This window comes from Osmerus eperlanus, chromosome 25 (assembly GCF_963692335.1).
Source record: "Osmerus eperlanus chromosome 25, fOsmEpe2.1, whole genome shotgun sequence".
Lineage (NCBI taxonomy): Eukaryota > Metazoa > Chordata > Actinopteri > Osmeriformes > Osmeridae > Osmerus > Osmerus eperlanus.
Window position 1 is genome coordinate 4670699 of NC_085042.1, and position 16575 is coordinate 4687273.

The window sequence follows — 16575 nt, forward strand, 5'->3', positions numbered from 1 at the left end:
GTATTACACCATGTGTAGGTTTAAGGACACTTAAGCACACAGGAAATGTAGGAGGATTTCCAAAATATGACTGGAGTTACAATGTTATGTTTGGAAATGTGCCTACACAGCATGCCACATACACCCACACACACGAACAAACACACACACCTATCACAAGGGTCACCAGAAGGTTAGCTACAGTCCAGGTGGAAGCACGGGTCAGAAAATAGTGCCCTGTGCTCTGTGTACAGTAACTCAACGAGAAGGAACCTGGATGAAGTGTGAGGGAACAAACATCGTCTCACCGCCGCGGAGGGACATCGCAACAACGAAGTCACGGAACGATCCTTGTGGAAAGACCCAGATAAACAAACGGATAAGGAACCACCGTAGGAGATGGGAGGAGACGGTACAGAGCAAGCACATCCTGAGGGTCACAGGGCGAGGACGGGGGACAGAGCGAGGATGGGAAAGGCACGGAGAGAGAGAAAGAAAGCAGATGTCGAAACACTTCATTGGACACCGAGGAACAGAGCACAAACACGTAGCCTAGCGAGCTAGCTGTGCGTTGACATCCGCTGACTCGCTGACTCAGCCGAAATGAAAACAACAATCCTCCTAAAACAACCTCTGATGAAATGTTTATTTATGCAGAAGAAGAATAGCCGCCCATGGATGAAGACAGGGGCGGTAGAACTAGGAAGTACAACGATCCTAAGGTGTTAAAAGCTAGCTGTGGTATGTCACAACGGAGTCAGGGTGCCTGCATGTCGTGGTGCCCCAGGAAGGGAGGGGGGGGCGTCTAGGGTAAGAAGGGGTTGGTGGGCCTGATGTGGACGCCACTCCTGGAGCCCGGCGGAAGGTAGACGCCGCTCTCCTCCTGCCAGGTGTTGCGTCCGGTGCGGCGGTAGTCAGCCGTGTCCGTGAACTGAGACTGGCGCCTCCGGAAGTCGGGCGTCTCCTCCGCCTGGCATTTCACACTCACCTGGAGAAGAACAGCAGGGCCAGACAGAAACAGGAAGTGCAATGTGATTCCCACGAGGCCTGTACAATGTTTTGATGTTGATTCACGCGATTGTGTTAACAAGAGATTAGATATGACAAAAACTTCAAAACATTGATGGGTCTTTCCGTCCTGACCAAGGTAAACATTGACGGGTCTTTCCGTCCTGACCAAGGTAAACCAAACCCATCGTAAAGGCTATCTCTACGTTTTTATCTCCTGTTTCCTCCTAACTGGAGGAACACAGAGAATCTGGAACTCTGCATCTGTCTATAAGATCAGTAGTCTAAACAGGTGTTTTATGTGGATGTGGCTGAGATTACATCACAGATGTCCTAAAAAAGCCCTCCTATAAAATCCAGGCCACAGCAGTTAAGCAAGGCTGAGAGAGTCCTGCCTCGTCACTACACATCACATTGGGAACCCATTCACCTACGATACATCTCTTTTTATTTCCTGTTTCAAAGAGGAAATGTGACTTGTTCTTTTCGGGGGGGGGGGGGGGGGGGGGGAGAGAGATTGAAACCGTTGGATGTGAAGCGTTTGCAGGCCAGAGGGATGAATCAGGGATGAGGACCTCAGCTCTGCCTACTGTGGGGAATTAGCCATGATATTAAACATCTGTTAGCACTTACGAGAAGAAGGGGGTCACAAATGAAACGACCCAAAAAATACACTGAGCTAACAACCCTGCTAGTGATTAGAGCGTGAGATATTGGTTGTGTTTCCGGAATGTCAAGATGTTTGATGACATAACAAACGATGGGCCGGTACTCTTTCTTCGTTTGGTTTCCTCTGCTCTGTGACAGGAGACCCCCTGGTCTTACGACTCTTCTAAAACCCATTGAAAGGTGAGGGACCAACCTGTCAGAGATTCTGTCAGATTTTGACTCACATAAACCCTCATTAGACATTAATATATTTGTATAAAAGGAGAGTACGACACACAGAGATGAGTGGAGGAAGCAGACTATGATCAGACCAATCCTCATTAATTATGAAACCCCCGAAATAATATTCATGATGTATGACATTCAATATATAAATAATCGTCTGTTTACTATCTTGATGGGATTACATTATCTGTTATTATTTGTTGATCCCCACTCACCTCCTCCTTAATGGCGCCATACGGGGGCAGGTAATCCACGTTATACGTGGAGACCAGCTCACTGGAGGGAGGGACAGGAGATTAAAACAAATCCACCCGACAGCATGAGTTACTGCCTCAAATACCACTGGAGCAGGAATATCCACCTCTGTCCTGCGACCCTCCCCATTCAGCTGGTTAACGAGCTCATCATTAGAATCAGGTGTGCTTAATGAAGGTTGATTTGTGACAGCTCTCCAGACTAGTCTAGAGGGTGTGAACGCTCTCACACGCGCACAAACAATCTGGGCAATTAAACACATATTTCCCTTTAATGTAATGCTTGCAGATAGAACGTGGGCATCCTAAGTGAGTGCAATACAGTAATAACCTAGGCTACATCCTTTAGTAATAGGCATTTGAGGAAGTTCATGTATTATGCAGCTGTCTTGCGCCCCCTTCTGGTGATAGAGGGTGACACAACTGACAAGTTCAGAGAGAACACTGTCTTGCAGTAGAAATCCTATTTAAGTAGAAATAAAACAGTGTCTTACATCTGATTATGGCCAGGGGGATGACGTGGCAGAACGTCATTGGTCACCAGCCCAGCTGCATCCTTGCTGTGATAAAACCAGATAATATACTGCAGTATAACAAAATAACATTACAAATTAAATGGAGTAAATAACTCAAAGGTTCCGCCCACCGCCCTCTCTTATTGGCCACCTCAAAGGGGATCAACCACATTCCCACATGTCAACCCAGACAGCCAACACGTGACTCCCGTAGACTTCCTGTGGTGATGCGCCAGCAGAGTTAGCAGGTCTTTCAGGCTGTCTCACCTGGGCAGGGTCCGCATGTTAAAGTGTGCAGACTGGAAGTGCTCGGCTGTGACCATGGACCTGGGGCTCCTCCTGGCCTGGTTCTTCTCCTCCAGGGGGCTCTGGGCCATCTGGGCCCCGGTGCTGGTGGTCCAGTCCTGCAAAGAGGGAGGGAGGGAGGGGGGAGGCAGGGCTGTGAAGATGCTGGAGTCCCCAGTCTTGCTCTGGGACCGATGTTTATGGGATAGATTGCACATGGACTTTCACTTGTGTATATAGTGCTGTATATTGCACTATGAACACACACTGACTCACCCACACACGTGCTTAGTCCTACACAGTTCCACACACAGTCATACATACTCACACACTCTCACACACACAGTCATACATACTCACACACTCTCACTTACACACTCTCTCACACACACGTAAATGTTTGCCGTGTCTGGTACTACATCAAACTTCTTTACACGTTGTTCATGACTGATGGACAGGTGGGAGAACAGAGACGTCAGTCTACTCACCGCATCCATCATGGTTCCAAGGTGTTTGTATGTGGATTTGCTGAGTTTTTTTATCTGTCCAGCAGGACACTGCGTGAAGTCATAGTCTTTGGGTTCCGCTTCCCTGTGCTTATGCCTGGAAACAGTTGCAAACTTTTTATGGGTCGTTGCCGACAGACAACGCCTGACTTCGGACAGCGTATGTCAGAAGAAGCTACTCACCAGTCCGAAATGAGGGTGCGTCTGCTGTAAGACATCTTAGACTTGAGAAACGGCAGATCAATCAACGACAAAACCACCGGACACGAACAAAAGCCTAGCTATAGTAGCAAGAAAGGAAACTTCCACATTAGATGTGGATTAATTTGTGAAGTGGCGTCAAAACCATCCATATTATGACGTCGTAAATTGTTTGTAACGTGAATACGCAAATGTTCTACTATACGCACAAAATAAACATTGCCTTGATGTTAAGGAATGCAATGCTGAATACTACTAGCTACATTGTTACATCAACAATGCTTTAATTCGACACTGAGCATGTTTGCGGAAACCGTTACCATGGTGAGCTTGATCGCTGGAAACCAGGTGACCAGTTGACCCAAACCAGCTAATAAGAGCCACGTCACAAATAAAACATATATGTTATATATTAATAGGAGCAAAGTGTTGTTGTTTAAAACATATCATTAAACACCTGAATGAAACAGTTGGAAAATATCTGCTACTCAATGGACCTTCCCTTAAGTTTCTGGGGGTGATCCCTCACTTCTCCCAAAATGTCTTCCATTTATTTTCTGTGACAGCATTGCTCCTGGCCTTCTCTGAGGCTGTGGGCCAGTTCTCCCCCCAGACTGAAAGCACATGTCTGTCACATTACCACAAAGACAACAGCACACAAGCTCAAAGGTCTATTTAATAGATGCATTTACATGGTTTAACAACTCGCCCTCTTCCAAAACACCATATGAGTCAGGGAGTCAGGTAGCTGAGCGGTGAGGGAATCGGGTTAGTAATCTGAAGGTTGCCAGTTCGATTCCCGGCCGTGTCAAATGACGTTGTGTCCTTGGGCAAGGCACTTCACCCTACTTTCCTCAGGGGGAATGCCCCTGTACTTACTGTAAATCGCTCTGGATAAGAGCGTCTGCTAAATGACTAAATGTAAATGTAAATATGACACACAGTGATAATGCATCCTTTGCATACAAGATCAAGAAGATGGACTTCTGGAAGCAGGGCACAATTACTGGCTCACTGACCCTCAGTTCAGTGTACTGTAAGTAGATTGACAGGAAAGCTGGTAGGCCCCTTGTCATGGTAACAGGGATTAACTAGCCCCAGAGTGCAGCAGCAGACACAGAGTACAGTACACGAACAAGAGCACTTGTAGAAGAGAAACCCAAACAGGAGAAGAGGGGGGGGGTTTGCTGAGGTAATGTGTCTCCTCAAGCCTAGCGAGCATGTCACCACTTCATAACTCAATATCCGTTGACCCAGCTTGTCAGTCGACATCAGGGGGGGCTCTTCTGTGGAAGCTGGGGGTCAGTTCAACTCCTCCACCAGCCACGAAGAGGATCAACACACAAACAACAACAACAACTGCCATCTCCATGTCCGAAGGGCCTTTATTCAGTTACATGATCCTTGTTAAACTCCTTATGAAGATCTGGACGTTCTAGGTCAGCTAGAGCTCACCCACAATTTCAATCCCAATACCCCGCCCCCCCCCCCCCCCCCCCCCCCACACCATGCCGCTAACTCTGTGTACAAAGGGGCAGCGCCCAGCAGTTCCATTCTGCTGTTTAACCATTCCATTTCCAATACTTTTAATTTTCCAAAGAGGGGCGGGTTCTAAGGCTGGGCTTGGCATTAAAACATGCGAGTCACAATGTTTTCACTCTGTCATTTTCATTTGTTTTCGTGCATAACCCGTTCGTGTCACACCTTTGCTTCCCTCACTTCCTTTCCTTTGCAATGTGAAAAGGCCGCAGGAGGTGGTGACGGCTTGCACCTCGGCCCAGGATGGTCATGAGGGGCGAGGGGAAAGGGACGAGGGGGGATAGAGATTCTGTCTGAACAGGGGGCGGGGGTTGAGGGGACAGGAGACTTTCCACAGACAGATGAGGTAAAAGTGCCTCGCAGAGACAACACCCTGAACGACAACAAGTTTATATTTTTGGTTGGAAAAATCGAATGAAAAGGTCAATCAGTAAAAATCAAAAATAAACTGTCGCGTGGGAAGCCTGTGGAGTGTGGTATGTCTAGATGTACCAGTGTTAGCAGCTGAACCAGGCAGAGCGCTAGCAGCTGAACCAGGCAGAGCGCTAGCAGCTGAACCAGGCAGAGCGCTAGCAGCTGAACCAGGCAGAGCGCTAGCAGCTGAACCAGGCAGAGCGCTAGCATCTGAACCAGGCAGAGCGCTAGCAGCTGAACCAGGCAGAGCGCTAGCATCTGAACCAGGCAGAGCGCTAGCATCTGAACCAGGCAGAGCGCCAGCAGCTGAACCAGGCAGAGCGCCAGCAGCTGAACCAGGCAGAGCGCCAGCAGCTGAACCAGGCAGAGCGCTAGCAGCTGAACCAGGCAGAGCGCTAGCAGCTGAACCAGGCAGGACTGAAGCCTAGCAGAGATGTGAAGCCTGTAGGAGTGATGATTAGCGCCCCAGCATTAGGAAATACGGCAGGAGCTTCCACCAAGTCTTTCACTAAAACGGGGCCATGCTAATGCTAACATACAATTAGTACGAAGCTCATTAGAGAGGGGGGCTGAGGGTCGACTGACAGAAAGTAGTGGCCTCCTTTTGTTCACAGAGTCCCCTGGTTAAATGCTGTAGGGAGAGAGGGGGTCCCAGAGGCTAAGGCATCATCAATCAAACACGCACAACCAAACACAGAAGCATCTAATGCACACACATGTTCATGTGGTAAATCCTAGGTCGTTATAGTAGTGAACTTCTGACAAAGTAGCAAATATGGAGATCTCGTGGTCACACAAGGGGCTCCATATATATATTTAAGCTCTTTTCGAACCACGGGAAGAAATTAAATAAAGATGTTAATTTGTTGGGGGGGGGGTCAAAGGTTGAGGGTAAACTTTCGGGCCACTTTAGCTCCAATAAATTATTTAACACTAATTTTTTTCTCCTCATCAGATTGTTCACTACCTTAAGTCGTAATAACAGGTTTTGGATAAAACATTATCCAGTAATATTACTCAATAAAACGTCAAGTTTCTCTCTCCAATTTGATTACTATGAATCAAGGGTAGTAGTAGTAGTACTTTAGCATTAACACAATATAACCACTGTATACTCAATACAAAATAAAAATGTTTACACAGATTTCCTGTTCAATTGATTACAAGGAGGCGAGCAGAGCAGTTTCCAGCCCGGTCGACCTGACCGACCGCAGCAGGTCTAGTACGACCGCAGCGCTCGAGTCTGCCTGACCGCGCCTTGCGCGTCTCCGCTGTGTCTCCAGGAGGAGGAGGAGGGAGGGAAGGCGCTCTCTTACAATCAGATTAAATCAACCAGTGTTCATCTGCTATTCATAGTCCTCTAAATACACAATGCCACTTCATTTCAGTCCGAGAGGCCGGACACGGACCTGCACGTCGTTAGCTCATGAGTTGAGACACATTACAGAGTCAGGGGTTTAACGCCGACATCCTAAGTTTGCCTGACCCCCCATCTACACCCCGGATGTCGGGAGTCCCCGGGATTTCGGCAGGCGGTAGAGAGTCCCGGAGATCGATCTGAGGACAGCTCAGGAGGACAGAGGTTGAGGGTTTAGCCCCAGAACACAGTCCTGCTGGACGACGGCCCTCAGAGCCACACAGGGGCGTCTCTGCCGCTGCCTCTCCCAGGAGCAGACGGGGTCTACGACTGAGGCGTCGCATCCACCCCGACTCTGACGGCACGTGTTCACCTCACCTCACCCCCGACGGCGAGACGGCCGAGCCCGGCCTTTATATTTACACGCGACAAAAACAAAAATAATAATAATTATTAAAAATAACCAGAAGGGTCAAGTTCATAGAACTCTTTTTTTTTCCCCCTTCTCTCTCAGGACAGTTTGAGGGAGTGGCATAGCAGAGTGCAGAGAGCAGCGATGGACCAGCCTCCTGAGCAAGACAACATTTTACACACTATTTACACATATACAAGGGGGGTGGGAAGGGGGGGTGTGGGGGAGAGAGTCCAGGCCAGCCGACCAGAGGACCTGACGTCCTTCGAAACGATACAATCTCTGTTGACGTCGATGGATGAAGCAGGTTTTAGTCCCCGGTCGCAGGGAACCATGTCAGCAGGGGAGAACAATCCTGTCCACCTCTGGTGTTTGAGTGAATGGAGTGTCTGAGAGGAGCCAGCTGCGGGTGTCTGGGGGTCAGGGGGACGGGGAGGAGAGGGGGGAGGGAGGGGAGGGTGAAGAGAGGTGTGTCCTGGGGTGAGGACGGGAGGGGGATGGGAGGATGGTCCTGGCTAGCAAAAACTGTTAGGGTGGGAAGGTTCCAGAAGTCTAGCACCAATAACGATCAGGTCTTGGTCTGACATCAGCACTTTTGGGGGGGTGGGAGGGGGAGATTCCCTCCATCTTCTGGTCTTGCAGAAGCAGTGAAGCAGATGATGGCTCCGACCTCTAGCCCGTGTCCCTCTCTCTCCCTCCCTCCTCTTCCTCCTCCTCACACGCCGTTTGCACTCATCTTGCTCTTCGGGGTCATCTCTGCCGCCTTGGCCTGAGGGGGGGGGTAAAGGTCAAAAGGTCAGCAGTGTTGTACTGCTGTTATCGAAGCTCTAGCACCTGGTCTCAAGACCGACACATACAAGCCCAGGTGTTTCCTCATTTACAAAGCGAGTATGTTTGCAATAGTTTTTCAGGGAAGGTTACGACTTCGATAAAAGTATTATTGCATCAACTGAAAGATTTAGGGAAACTTAGAAAACTTAAGTGCTGTTGTGGGGCTCTGTGTGCGAGAGCTCAGAATGTCACGCGAGTGGCCAAAGGTTCACAGAGATTACATCCATGGAAGACCTAATCCTCCGTGGGACAGTGATCACATGACAGGAAGAGTGAAGGGTCAGGGGGTGGAGGGACTGACCTGGATGACCTGCGCCGGGGTCAGAGGCTTGTCTGACAGCACAGGAGCCTTGTCCTTCAACTCCTCGATCTGAAACACACACACACCAAGGCATGACCCTGGACCTTACACACCTGTCTACCACGCCACGTCAGAGGAGTGTGTGTGTGTGTGTGTGTGTGAGAGAGACAGGGATATGACGTACCGGTCTGTCCTTGATGATGAGAGCCGGGTCGGCTAGTATCTCAGCTGAGACTGAAGGAGGGACTGCTTCAGTGTTCTCCACAGGAGGTGGAGACTTCTACAACACACACACACACACACACACGTACGTTAGGAAATCTGGTGATTTGATCGTCTTAGAGCAAGGATGTAGGTCACAGGGGTTACTTATGTTTTATGTTTGTTTGTTTGGGAGTGAGTGAGTTTGAGAGAGTATTTGCAGGTGTGTGAGTGTCAGTGAGTGAGTGAATTTGAGGGTGTGTGAGAGTGTGTGTGTGTGTGTGTCTGAGTCAGTGTATTTGCGGGTGTGTGTGTGTATGGGGGTGACAGAGAGACTGAGTTACCTCTAGTTTGGCTACAGGCGGGATGATGGGGGGCTTGGGTTTGAGGTCGGTCAGGTACATGGCTCTGGAGAGCAGGAGCAAGGAAGGAGGCACATTCTCCTTCAGGTGCAGGTCCAGCCACTACACACACACAGACACAGAAAGTGTGTGAAACAGAGGAAGTGTGTGTGTTTGCGAGTGAAAACGTGTGTGAGAAAGAGAAGTGTGTGTGTGTGTGTGTGTGTGAGAGAGAGTGAGAACGTGTGTGTGAGAGAGAGAAGTGGGTGTGTGTGTGTGTGTGTGCGTACCTGTTGCAGCTGCTGGCGTAGCTGGTCGCTGGTGAGCCCCAGAGACCTCATCCCTCGGCTACGGCAGGCTGCCTGCAGCTCTGACACACTCATGGCCGGCACGCCCTCCCCAGCTATCATCTGGGGGACAGGGGAGAGAGAGCCAATAACAAGACCGGTTAGCAAACCAGAAGATGGACCACCTCCGTCCCCCACAACCCCTCCTCAGCCACCCCCACAGTCCCCCCTCCTCCCTCCTCACCTCGTCGTCGGTCTTGATGGTGCGCAGCTGCATCATGAGCTGGAACCTCAGCAGGTTGTTGGTGCCGATGGGCTGCAGCTCCAGCAGCTTGCAGAGCGCCACCAGCTGGGGGCGCTCCAGGTGCTCCAGGGTCAGCTCGTCCTCGAACAGCTTGGAGAACTTCACGATGTCCTTGGTGGTGGGCTGCTCGCCCGTGTGACGTACCTGGAGGGGGGCAGGGGGTACAGGGTTAAGACCCGGGGTCAGAGGGCCCAGCTAGGAGGAAGCAGTCGGAAAAACACGTGTCGGGCCCAAGTTCAGACTTCGGGGTTCACGTTGGCTGGGCTAGTCTTCGTCACATGGCGCTTCAACTTCTTTTTAGCGAAAACATAGAAATGATCGACCTACTGGACTGTTTGTGAGTCAAACTCGGTGCTTTGGCTTACAGGAACCTCGTTGGACTGGGTTCCTACTCTCTCGTACTTCTGGGCCCAGACAGAAACACGTGGCCCGAGTCTCACTAGTGTGGGTCTCGACTCTGGAGAGGCAGGAACGAGACTGAACTGCCGTCGCTAGACAAACCTGGAGGGGTCTTTGAGATGGTTCTCTGTTTAAAATGACTCCCATGTTTGATGGCTGGACCCAGAGGTTGGACTCCTGTCTGTGTCTGACTGCTATCAAGGTGTGCGTGAGTGAGAAACCTTTGACTCCCCTGTTTTCTGGGTAGAGTGGTTCACGTCTGATTGACACGTGAGAGATAAGGGTTTTAAGACTGCACGGGGCTTGTTTTGTAGACGTGGTGACAGTAGCAGGCCTCCTTGCACGCACACGCATGCACGCGCAGCACAAGCATGCAAAAGACACTTAAAAATCCAGGAATGGTAAAGGGGGGGGGGGGGGGGGGGAAGAAACTTCAGAGCTCACCTCTGACCCTGTCTATGTTTACCTTGCTGACTGACTGACTGCAGGGCCGTCTGTCGGTCTGACTAGGAAGTAAGACATGCCTCTTTGTAAACACTGCAGCCCCAGTGATGACCGTGTACCGTAAACAAGTCTTAAATCACAGCCGTGGTTCCCGCCCCTTTTTCCTGGTGTCCCATGTGCTCGGTGGCACGGCCTGTCGTCCTGTTTACCTTCTGCACGTATGTGGAGAAGCGCTGGGTCTCGTCCTCCGTCAGGGCCTTGGCCTTGTTCCTGAGAGCCAGCTCTGCTATCGTCTCCTGCAGGAACTTGGCCAGCTCCAGCTTGGCAGCCAGACCCTTCTTCTGTTTCTCCTCCTGGGAGAGGAAGAGGAGGAGGACAGGTAGAAGGGAGGGAGAAGGAGGACATGGTTTTAGACATCTGTCGAGTCGCTCCCCCCGCCTACCCCCCTCCTGTCTTTGTGACGCACCAGAAAGCCACCAGGCTGATCACGGGGGGAACGTTGTATCGTTTGTTTTTCCCTGACGTGTGTGTGTGTGTGTGTGTGTGTGCGAGCACGAGGGCATATCTAGGGGCCAGCCAGCCGTGGTCCTCGCAGATGAGAACATCGGCGCTGACAGACTCCCTGCTACTTAAATGTACATGTAAACAACTGGAAGAATCCTTGATCCTCTTAACTAAGGCATGATGTTACATCACATGACCTCCGGCAGAGAAGAAAGCCTGCCCCAGCTAATCCAGACCTGTTCTACACTGTACCGTACTACACTGTACCGTACTGTACACAGACAGAGCACTGTACTGTAGCCAGGCTCCATATTAAGCCAGGCAGAGCCATATTAAACACAGTGGCTATGCTAATAGGCAGGGCAGAACAGGAGGTGTAGGGGGAGGGGGGAGGAGGTGTGGAGTTGACGGCGAGGTGGAGGTGAAGGGAGGGAGGCGGAGGAGGCACCTTCTTGTCCTCCGTCTCGAAGGTGGAGGGCAGCATCTCGGGGAAGAGCTTCAGGAAGACCGGCAGGAGGAACTCCATGAAGGGAACGATGATGAAGACGATGAAGGGGACCAGGCGGAACAGGTCAGCACAGGTCCTCATCAACTGGAGAGAGAGACACAGAGAGAGAGAGAGAGAGAGACACAGAGAGAGAGAGAGAGACACAGAGAGAGACAGAGAGAGAGGGAGGGAGTAAAAGGAGAACAGTTAGAGGAACAGCCCTTGTTCCACACCACTGTAAAACTCATCAGACAAGACAAGCAGGCCCAGGCTGCCGTCAGTCACCCAGGGGTGACCCCCACCTCCCTCTGGAAACCCCAGTGAGTCAGCCACTGTCTCTGCCACACGCGTGTGCGTGAGGACTTCCAGTCCTTTCTTAAAATAGTCCTGCAGCTCTGTATAGTTCTGCCATAGTAGTCACACTGGACAGATCATTTTGTGTGTGTGTGTGTGTGTGTGTGTGTAGGTGTGTGTAGGTGTGCCTGTCTATCTGCCAGTGTGTCTGCCTAAAAAAAAGAACTCACTAAGGGTAGATCCTTCCAGAGGATCAACTCAACCAATCAGCCTTATTTAGGATGTGGATACTCATGGACTTCCTATCCCCATAACGAGGAGGTCAGGGTTAAGACCGTCCAATCACAGCAGGTCTGGTAGTGGACCTGGTCCAGTAGATTACACCTGCTGGGGCCCCATGGCAACCGCCCGGGACATCCACTTGTATGTATGCTGTACGATGTAGGCGTATGTAGGTCTGTATGGAGGAGGAGGAAGGGTGGTTCCTCTGAGGCTGAAACCACAGGAGCCACAACTCTCTCACAGTCCTCCCAACAGGAAACAAACAAAGCTAACTCTGCCGACCTTCCGACAGGGAGATCAAAAGGTTTAACTGCAGGAACACTAAAACCCCAAAAAAAGACCATGCCTTTACTGGGCCACTTTATTGGGTCACTAAGTAAACCCTCTACAATTGGAGGAGGGGGGGGCCGGGGGGGTCCTTTCTCTCCCTCCCTCGGTCTGAACGTGACTCAGATCAGATGATTACAGAGGCATTATTCCACTCTCAGTTCTCAGGTGCCAAGGCACCAAGACTCCATGTTCATTTTTTTAATAGTCTCCCGCCTCGCATTCAGATAATCTCATAACAATGTGTTACGTAACGGTGCCAGGCCTGCGCGCGACTACAAACACCGCCTCCCCCCCCGGACACCAGCTGAACCACACCTCGCAGACGGAGCTCTAGGAGTTGAGTGCCGCGGGCTCTGAACATTCCAACTTGCCATTCCGTTCGAATGTTAACCTCGGGCAACTAAGTGTTTTAGGAGGGTTTGCAGCAGCAGTGTTCCCAAGAAGCGCATACTCTTTATTAGGGGTGTAGCAATATGTCGTGGAACAATACATTGCAATACAACATTTTTACAATATGTATCGTAGAGTTATACAACGTCCGTCTGATCCTATTGGTTGAGCTACCAGCACGCGACCTACTCTGCACCTGCGTAATGCGTGCATTCACAGAAATCCTTTGAAATTAGTTAACTAAATTGTATGTACAACTAAGAAAATTATTGAAAATGTTTAGGACATAAATCTGTTAAGTGAATTTCAGTTTAATTAAAAAATAAAATAAAAAATATTGTGATACGTATTGTATTATACACCCAGTATTGTGACACGTATTGAATCGTGAGCTGAGTGTATCTTTACACCCCTACTCTGTATGGATTAGGCTCTTTCAATGCCCCAAACTGAATCCAACCAGAAAAGGTAGAAGAGGATTTACAAGTGTATGCCCTGTTTCTGCTATGCTATGCTAGGCTAGGCTAACCTGGTGAAACCCTACTCCCCTGACCTGGATTCCCCAGCCTGTGTCACGGTCACGCCACTCCATGTCAGTGTGCAGCACAACGCTGGGAGTCACAGAAACGTGACCAACTCTGGGATTCACCCTTTCAAAGAGGACATAATAGGACAGAGTAGGTCTGCACTAGACAGGGCAGGACAAGGGAGGGTATGATATGACAAGGACAAACTAGAGCAAGGATGTCCTGTAGGACCAGTGCAGCCAGTCACAGGCCAGCACTGCAACATACACAAACCCTCCCTAGCCTCGGGTGACGCCCTGGGCAGGAACACCGCTGGGCGTCAGTCCCAAGAGTTCAACTGTCAGACCCCGCCTCGCGATCTCTGATCAATGTTTACGTGCACGACGGGGGCGGAACCCGACGCTCTCCCTCCAGCAATGTTGGAGGAGTGGAGGGCAGCGGGTCCACCGCTCACAGCAGCCCGGCTCACTCTCTTATCAGGTAAGCTGGACCCAAACACAGCCGGCAAGATTTGTATTCCCCCCCAACTGCCGTCTGTAACGCGAACCGAGCTCCCGTCGACGCCGACCCCAGGCCTGCACACACATCCCTGGACGCTTACCCGCCTCCTCTCCCTGCGAGAGAGCAGCTGTCCATGCAACAGCCTCCACACCATCCTCCCCGCGATCTTGGTGTCGATCCCCAGGAGACGGAAGCCGTTATAGTAGTGTTTCATCTCATCCACTATCCTCTGGCCAACAGACTTCCTCACTACTGCCCTCTCCTGGGCCGGAGGTAGCGACGCGGCTGTGGCAGCTGGTGTCGGGGTGGATGGAGGCGGAGGGGCAGCAGGGTCTTTCTTAACCCCGGGGGGGTCATCCTGGGCTGGGGTGGCACCGGGAAGGGGCTGGGAGTCCTGTTTGGTGTCCTGGAGCCAGACACAGCTGCTGTGTAGCGATCTGGCCAGCAGGGAGGTGCTGTGGGGGCGGGGGGGTCCGTGGGCCCGCGAGCAGTGGGGGTATCCAGCTCGGGAGTGTCTGAGAGGGGGTGGGGTGGATAGGCGTGCGTGGGAGTCCAGGTGGAGCTGGAGGTAGGCGGTGGAGGGAAGGGGGCAGCAGCTGTGCCGTTTAGACAGCAGATAAGACCCCCTGCAAGAAATAAAACCAAACACTGCTCAGAGACAATATCCTATCAGTCATTTCATATGGTGTATATTTACATTTAAATTTTGTAATTTAGCGGCAAGTAGGGTGAAGTGCCTTGCCCAAGGACACAAAGTAATTTTGCAGGGCCAGGAATCAAACCGGCAACCTTCTGATTAATAGTCCAATTCCCTAACCGCTCAGCCATCTGCCCCATATTTGTGTGTGTATAAAAAGTCCTACATGCTCAAAGTGTGCTAATATAGTTTGTTGATAGCTACTTTCTATATATTTAATTACTTTTTTGTCCATATATGATTCATTCACCAATACTGTTTACATATCTGTCATGTGATGCTAACTGTGCTGTCCAGAGTTACTATCTCGGTTGCATCTCAGTTCACATGGTGTAAACACAGCAGCATGAGTTAGTCTGTTTACCGACGAGCCTACAGTCTGCTTACACAACTAACTTTATCAGAGGACTTAGTTAGGACGTAATTCGTCTAACTGACCATGGGACTAAATTACTTTTCAAAGAATCCGCTGCAGTGGTTGTAGCTTGTGGGCTGCATGTGATCCGTTCACTTCGATCTTACCTTGATCTTGTTACAGCCATAAGCACCTGCGGACTGAAGACTGCCATCATAACGGCAGACCGAGACTTCCTGAAAGATAAACAAAAGATGAGATATTTCGTAAATCAAACGGAAAATATATAGCTCTAAACTACTTAGTGCGAGGTAGAGGTTGCGCCCCTACTGTAGTTCTGATATTAGGAGTCTTGACTCCATGTTGGAAATCAATCAAGTAAGGCAGACGTAGTTGCATAATAGCAGATATGCAAGCCAAAGTTGGGATAGCACAGCGTGTACATTTCTGTTCTGAGCAAGCTTACAGTCTCAAGGCTTTATTTAACTTCACTTGTTTTACATGCAAACGTGTAAATTACGCTTAAAGTACAAATGGCCATACAGACAGTCTAGCAGTTTTGTCAAATTATCTTTGTGCCCAAATCCAACGACCACCGGCATCGCAACCGAAAGTCGGCAGATAGGCTAGCTCTATGAATGATGTGTGCGTTGACAATACAGACGTAATGATAGAGCCATTTAGATCGTTTCGTCCATCTAGCCATCAAAACATTCTGTTGACATTTGATTCTTACAAAGGATTAATACAAGCTAGCGCTAGCTACCTAGAGCTAGCTCTAACGACTTTAGCCAGCACCACTGGAATGCTATTAGCTAACAATACTTACAAATGGAACTAAACAACTAGTTAGCTAAGTAACAATTATGTAAGAGAGCAACAAACTCACTAAACTATTTTCGGTCAATTCGCGTGTGTTGTCTCAATTAAGTCCGAAAGTTTTCTAAAATACATACTAGCTAAATTGTAAAGCTTGCCCACAGCCATTGGGCCTTGGCAGCCTGTTACTGTTAGCTTGCCACTTGCTAGGAAGCCTAGCCGTGCTGCTACACTGAAAATGGAAGTCTGATGACGCTGCCGTGCAGCCTACCTCGAACGTCAAATGTCCTGCTGGGGTTAATGACTGGTCGTCGTAAGGCAGTTTGGCGAGCAAAAAATGATACAATCCATTCACTGTAGTCGGTTGATTGAAAAAGCGAGACGAAAACCAACGACTGTTGTGATAATAAACCCATTTACGAAGGGTTTATTACTTGTGTTCGTTTCGGAATCGTCGTGTTTTCCAGTGCCTTACTGTAGCCACCCCAGTCGGTACAGCGTTCAGTGCTGCACTGAAAAAGGTCACGCAAGCATGGCTGATGTTGACGTAAATGATCAGGCGAGGACGGGCACGTCTTGAGTGACATGTCTAGCCACAAATGGCTGGGGTCTATTTCTTCCCGTAAAAGCCAATCAGACCACGGAGCATTAAGGAAATCTGAACCCCCTTGGAGCCGTACTGCATCACACCCTACCGCATCATCCCCTTACTGCATCATCACCGCGATTTACATATTTCGCAATTTAAGAGGCCCTCCTTCACACACATTGTTTTTTATTTGTTAGCAATTAGCATGTTGCTATGTTAAAAAATCAAAACCGAAAAAAAAAAAAAAAGACACGTAACTGTTTTTTTTTTATTCTTAAAAAGGTCTTAGACTCTTAGGTCTTCTTGGATGGTGTGCACACAAGCATGA

The 16575-nt window shown here is 49.7% G+C and overlaps 2 protein-coding genes across 2 annotated transcripts; both read right to left on the reverse strand.

Annotated features, from left to right (window-relative positions):
- Positions 1–273: 273 nt before the first annotated feature.
- Positions 274–3904, reverse strand: LOC134011738 (cilia- and flagella-associated protein 95-like). The gene is made up of 6 exons (XM_062451154.1): positions 3625–3904; positions 3424–3538; positions 2918–3054; positions 2630–2695; positions 2097–2157; positions 274–967 (listed from the first exon to the last, which is right to left on the reverse strand). The coding sequence occupies exons 1-6, from the start codon at positions 3657–3659 to the stop codon at positions 785–787; spliced, it is 597 nt and encodes a 198-aa protein (XP_062307138.1). The 5' UTR covers positions 3660–3904; the 3' UTR covers positions 274–784.
- A 1105-nt stretch (positions 3905–5009) lies between these two features.
- Positions 5010–16181, reverse strand: letm2 (leucine zipper-EF-hand containing transmembrane protein 2). Its single transcript, XM_062451152.1, has 11 exons — positions 15930–16181; positions 15007–15075; positions 13888–14413; positions 11425–11568; positions 10682–10825; positions 9570–9773; positions 9329–9448; positions 9042–9161; positions 8681–8776; positions 8497–8565; positions 5010–8133 (listed from the first exon to the last, which is right to left on the reverse strand). Exons 2-11 carry the CDS (start codon positions 15054–15056, stop codon positions 8080–8082), a joined length of 1527 nt encoding a protein of 508 aa, XP_062307136.1. The 5' UTR covers positions 15057–15075; positions 15930–16181; the 3' UTR covers positions 5010–8079.
- Positions 16182–16575: the final 394 nt, after the last annotated feature.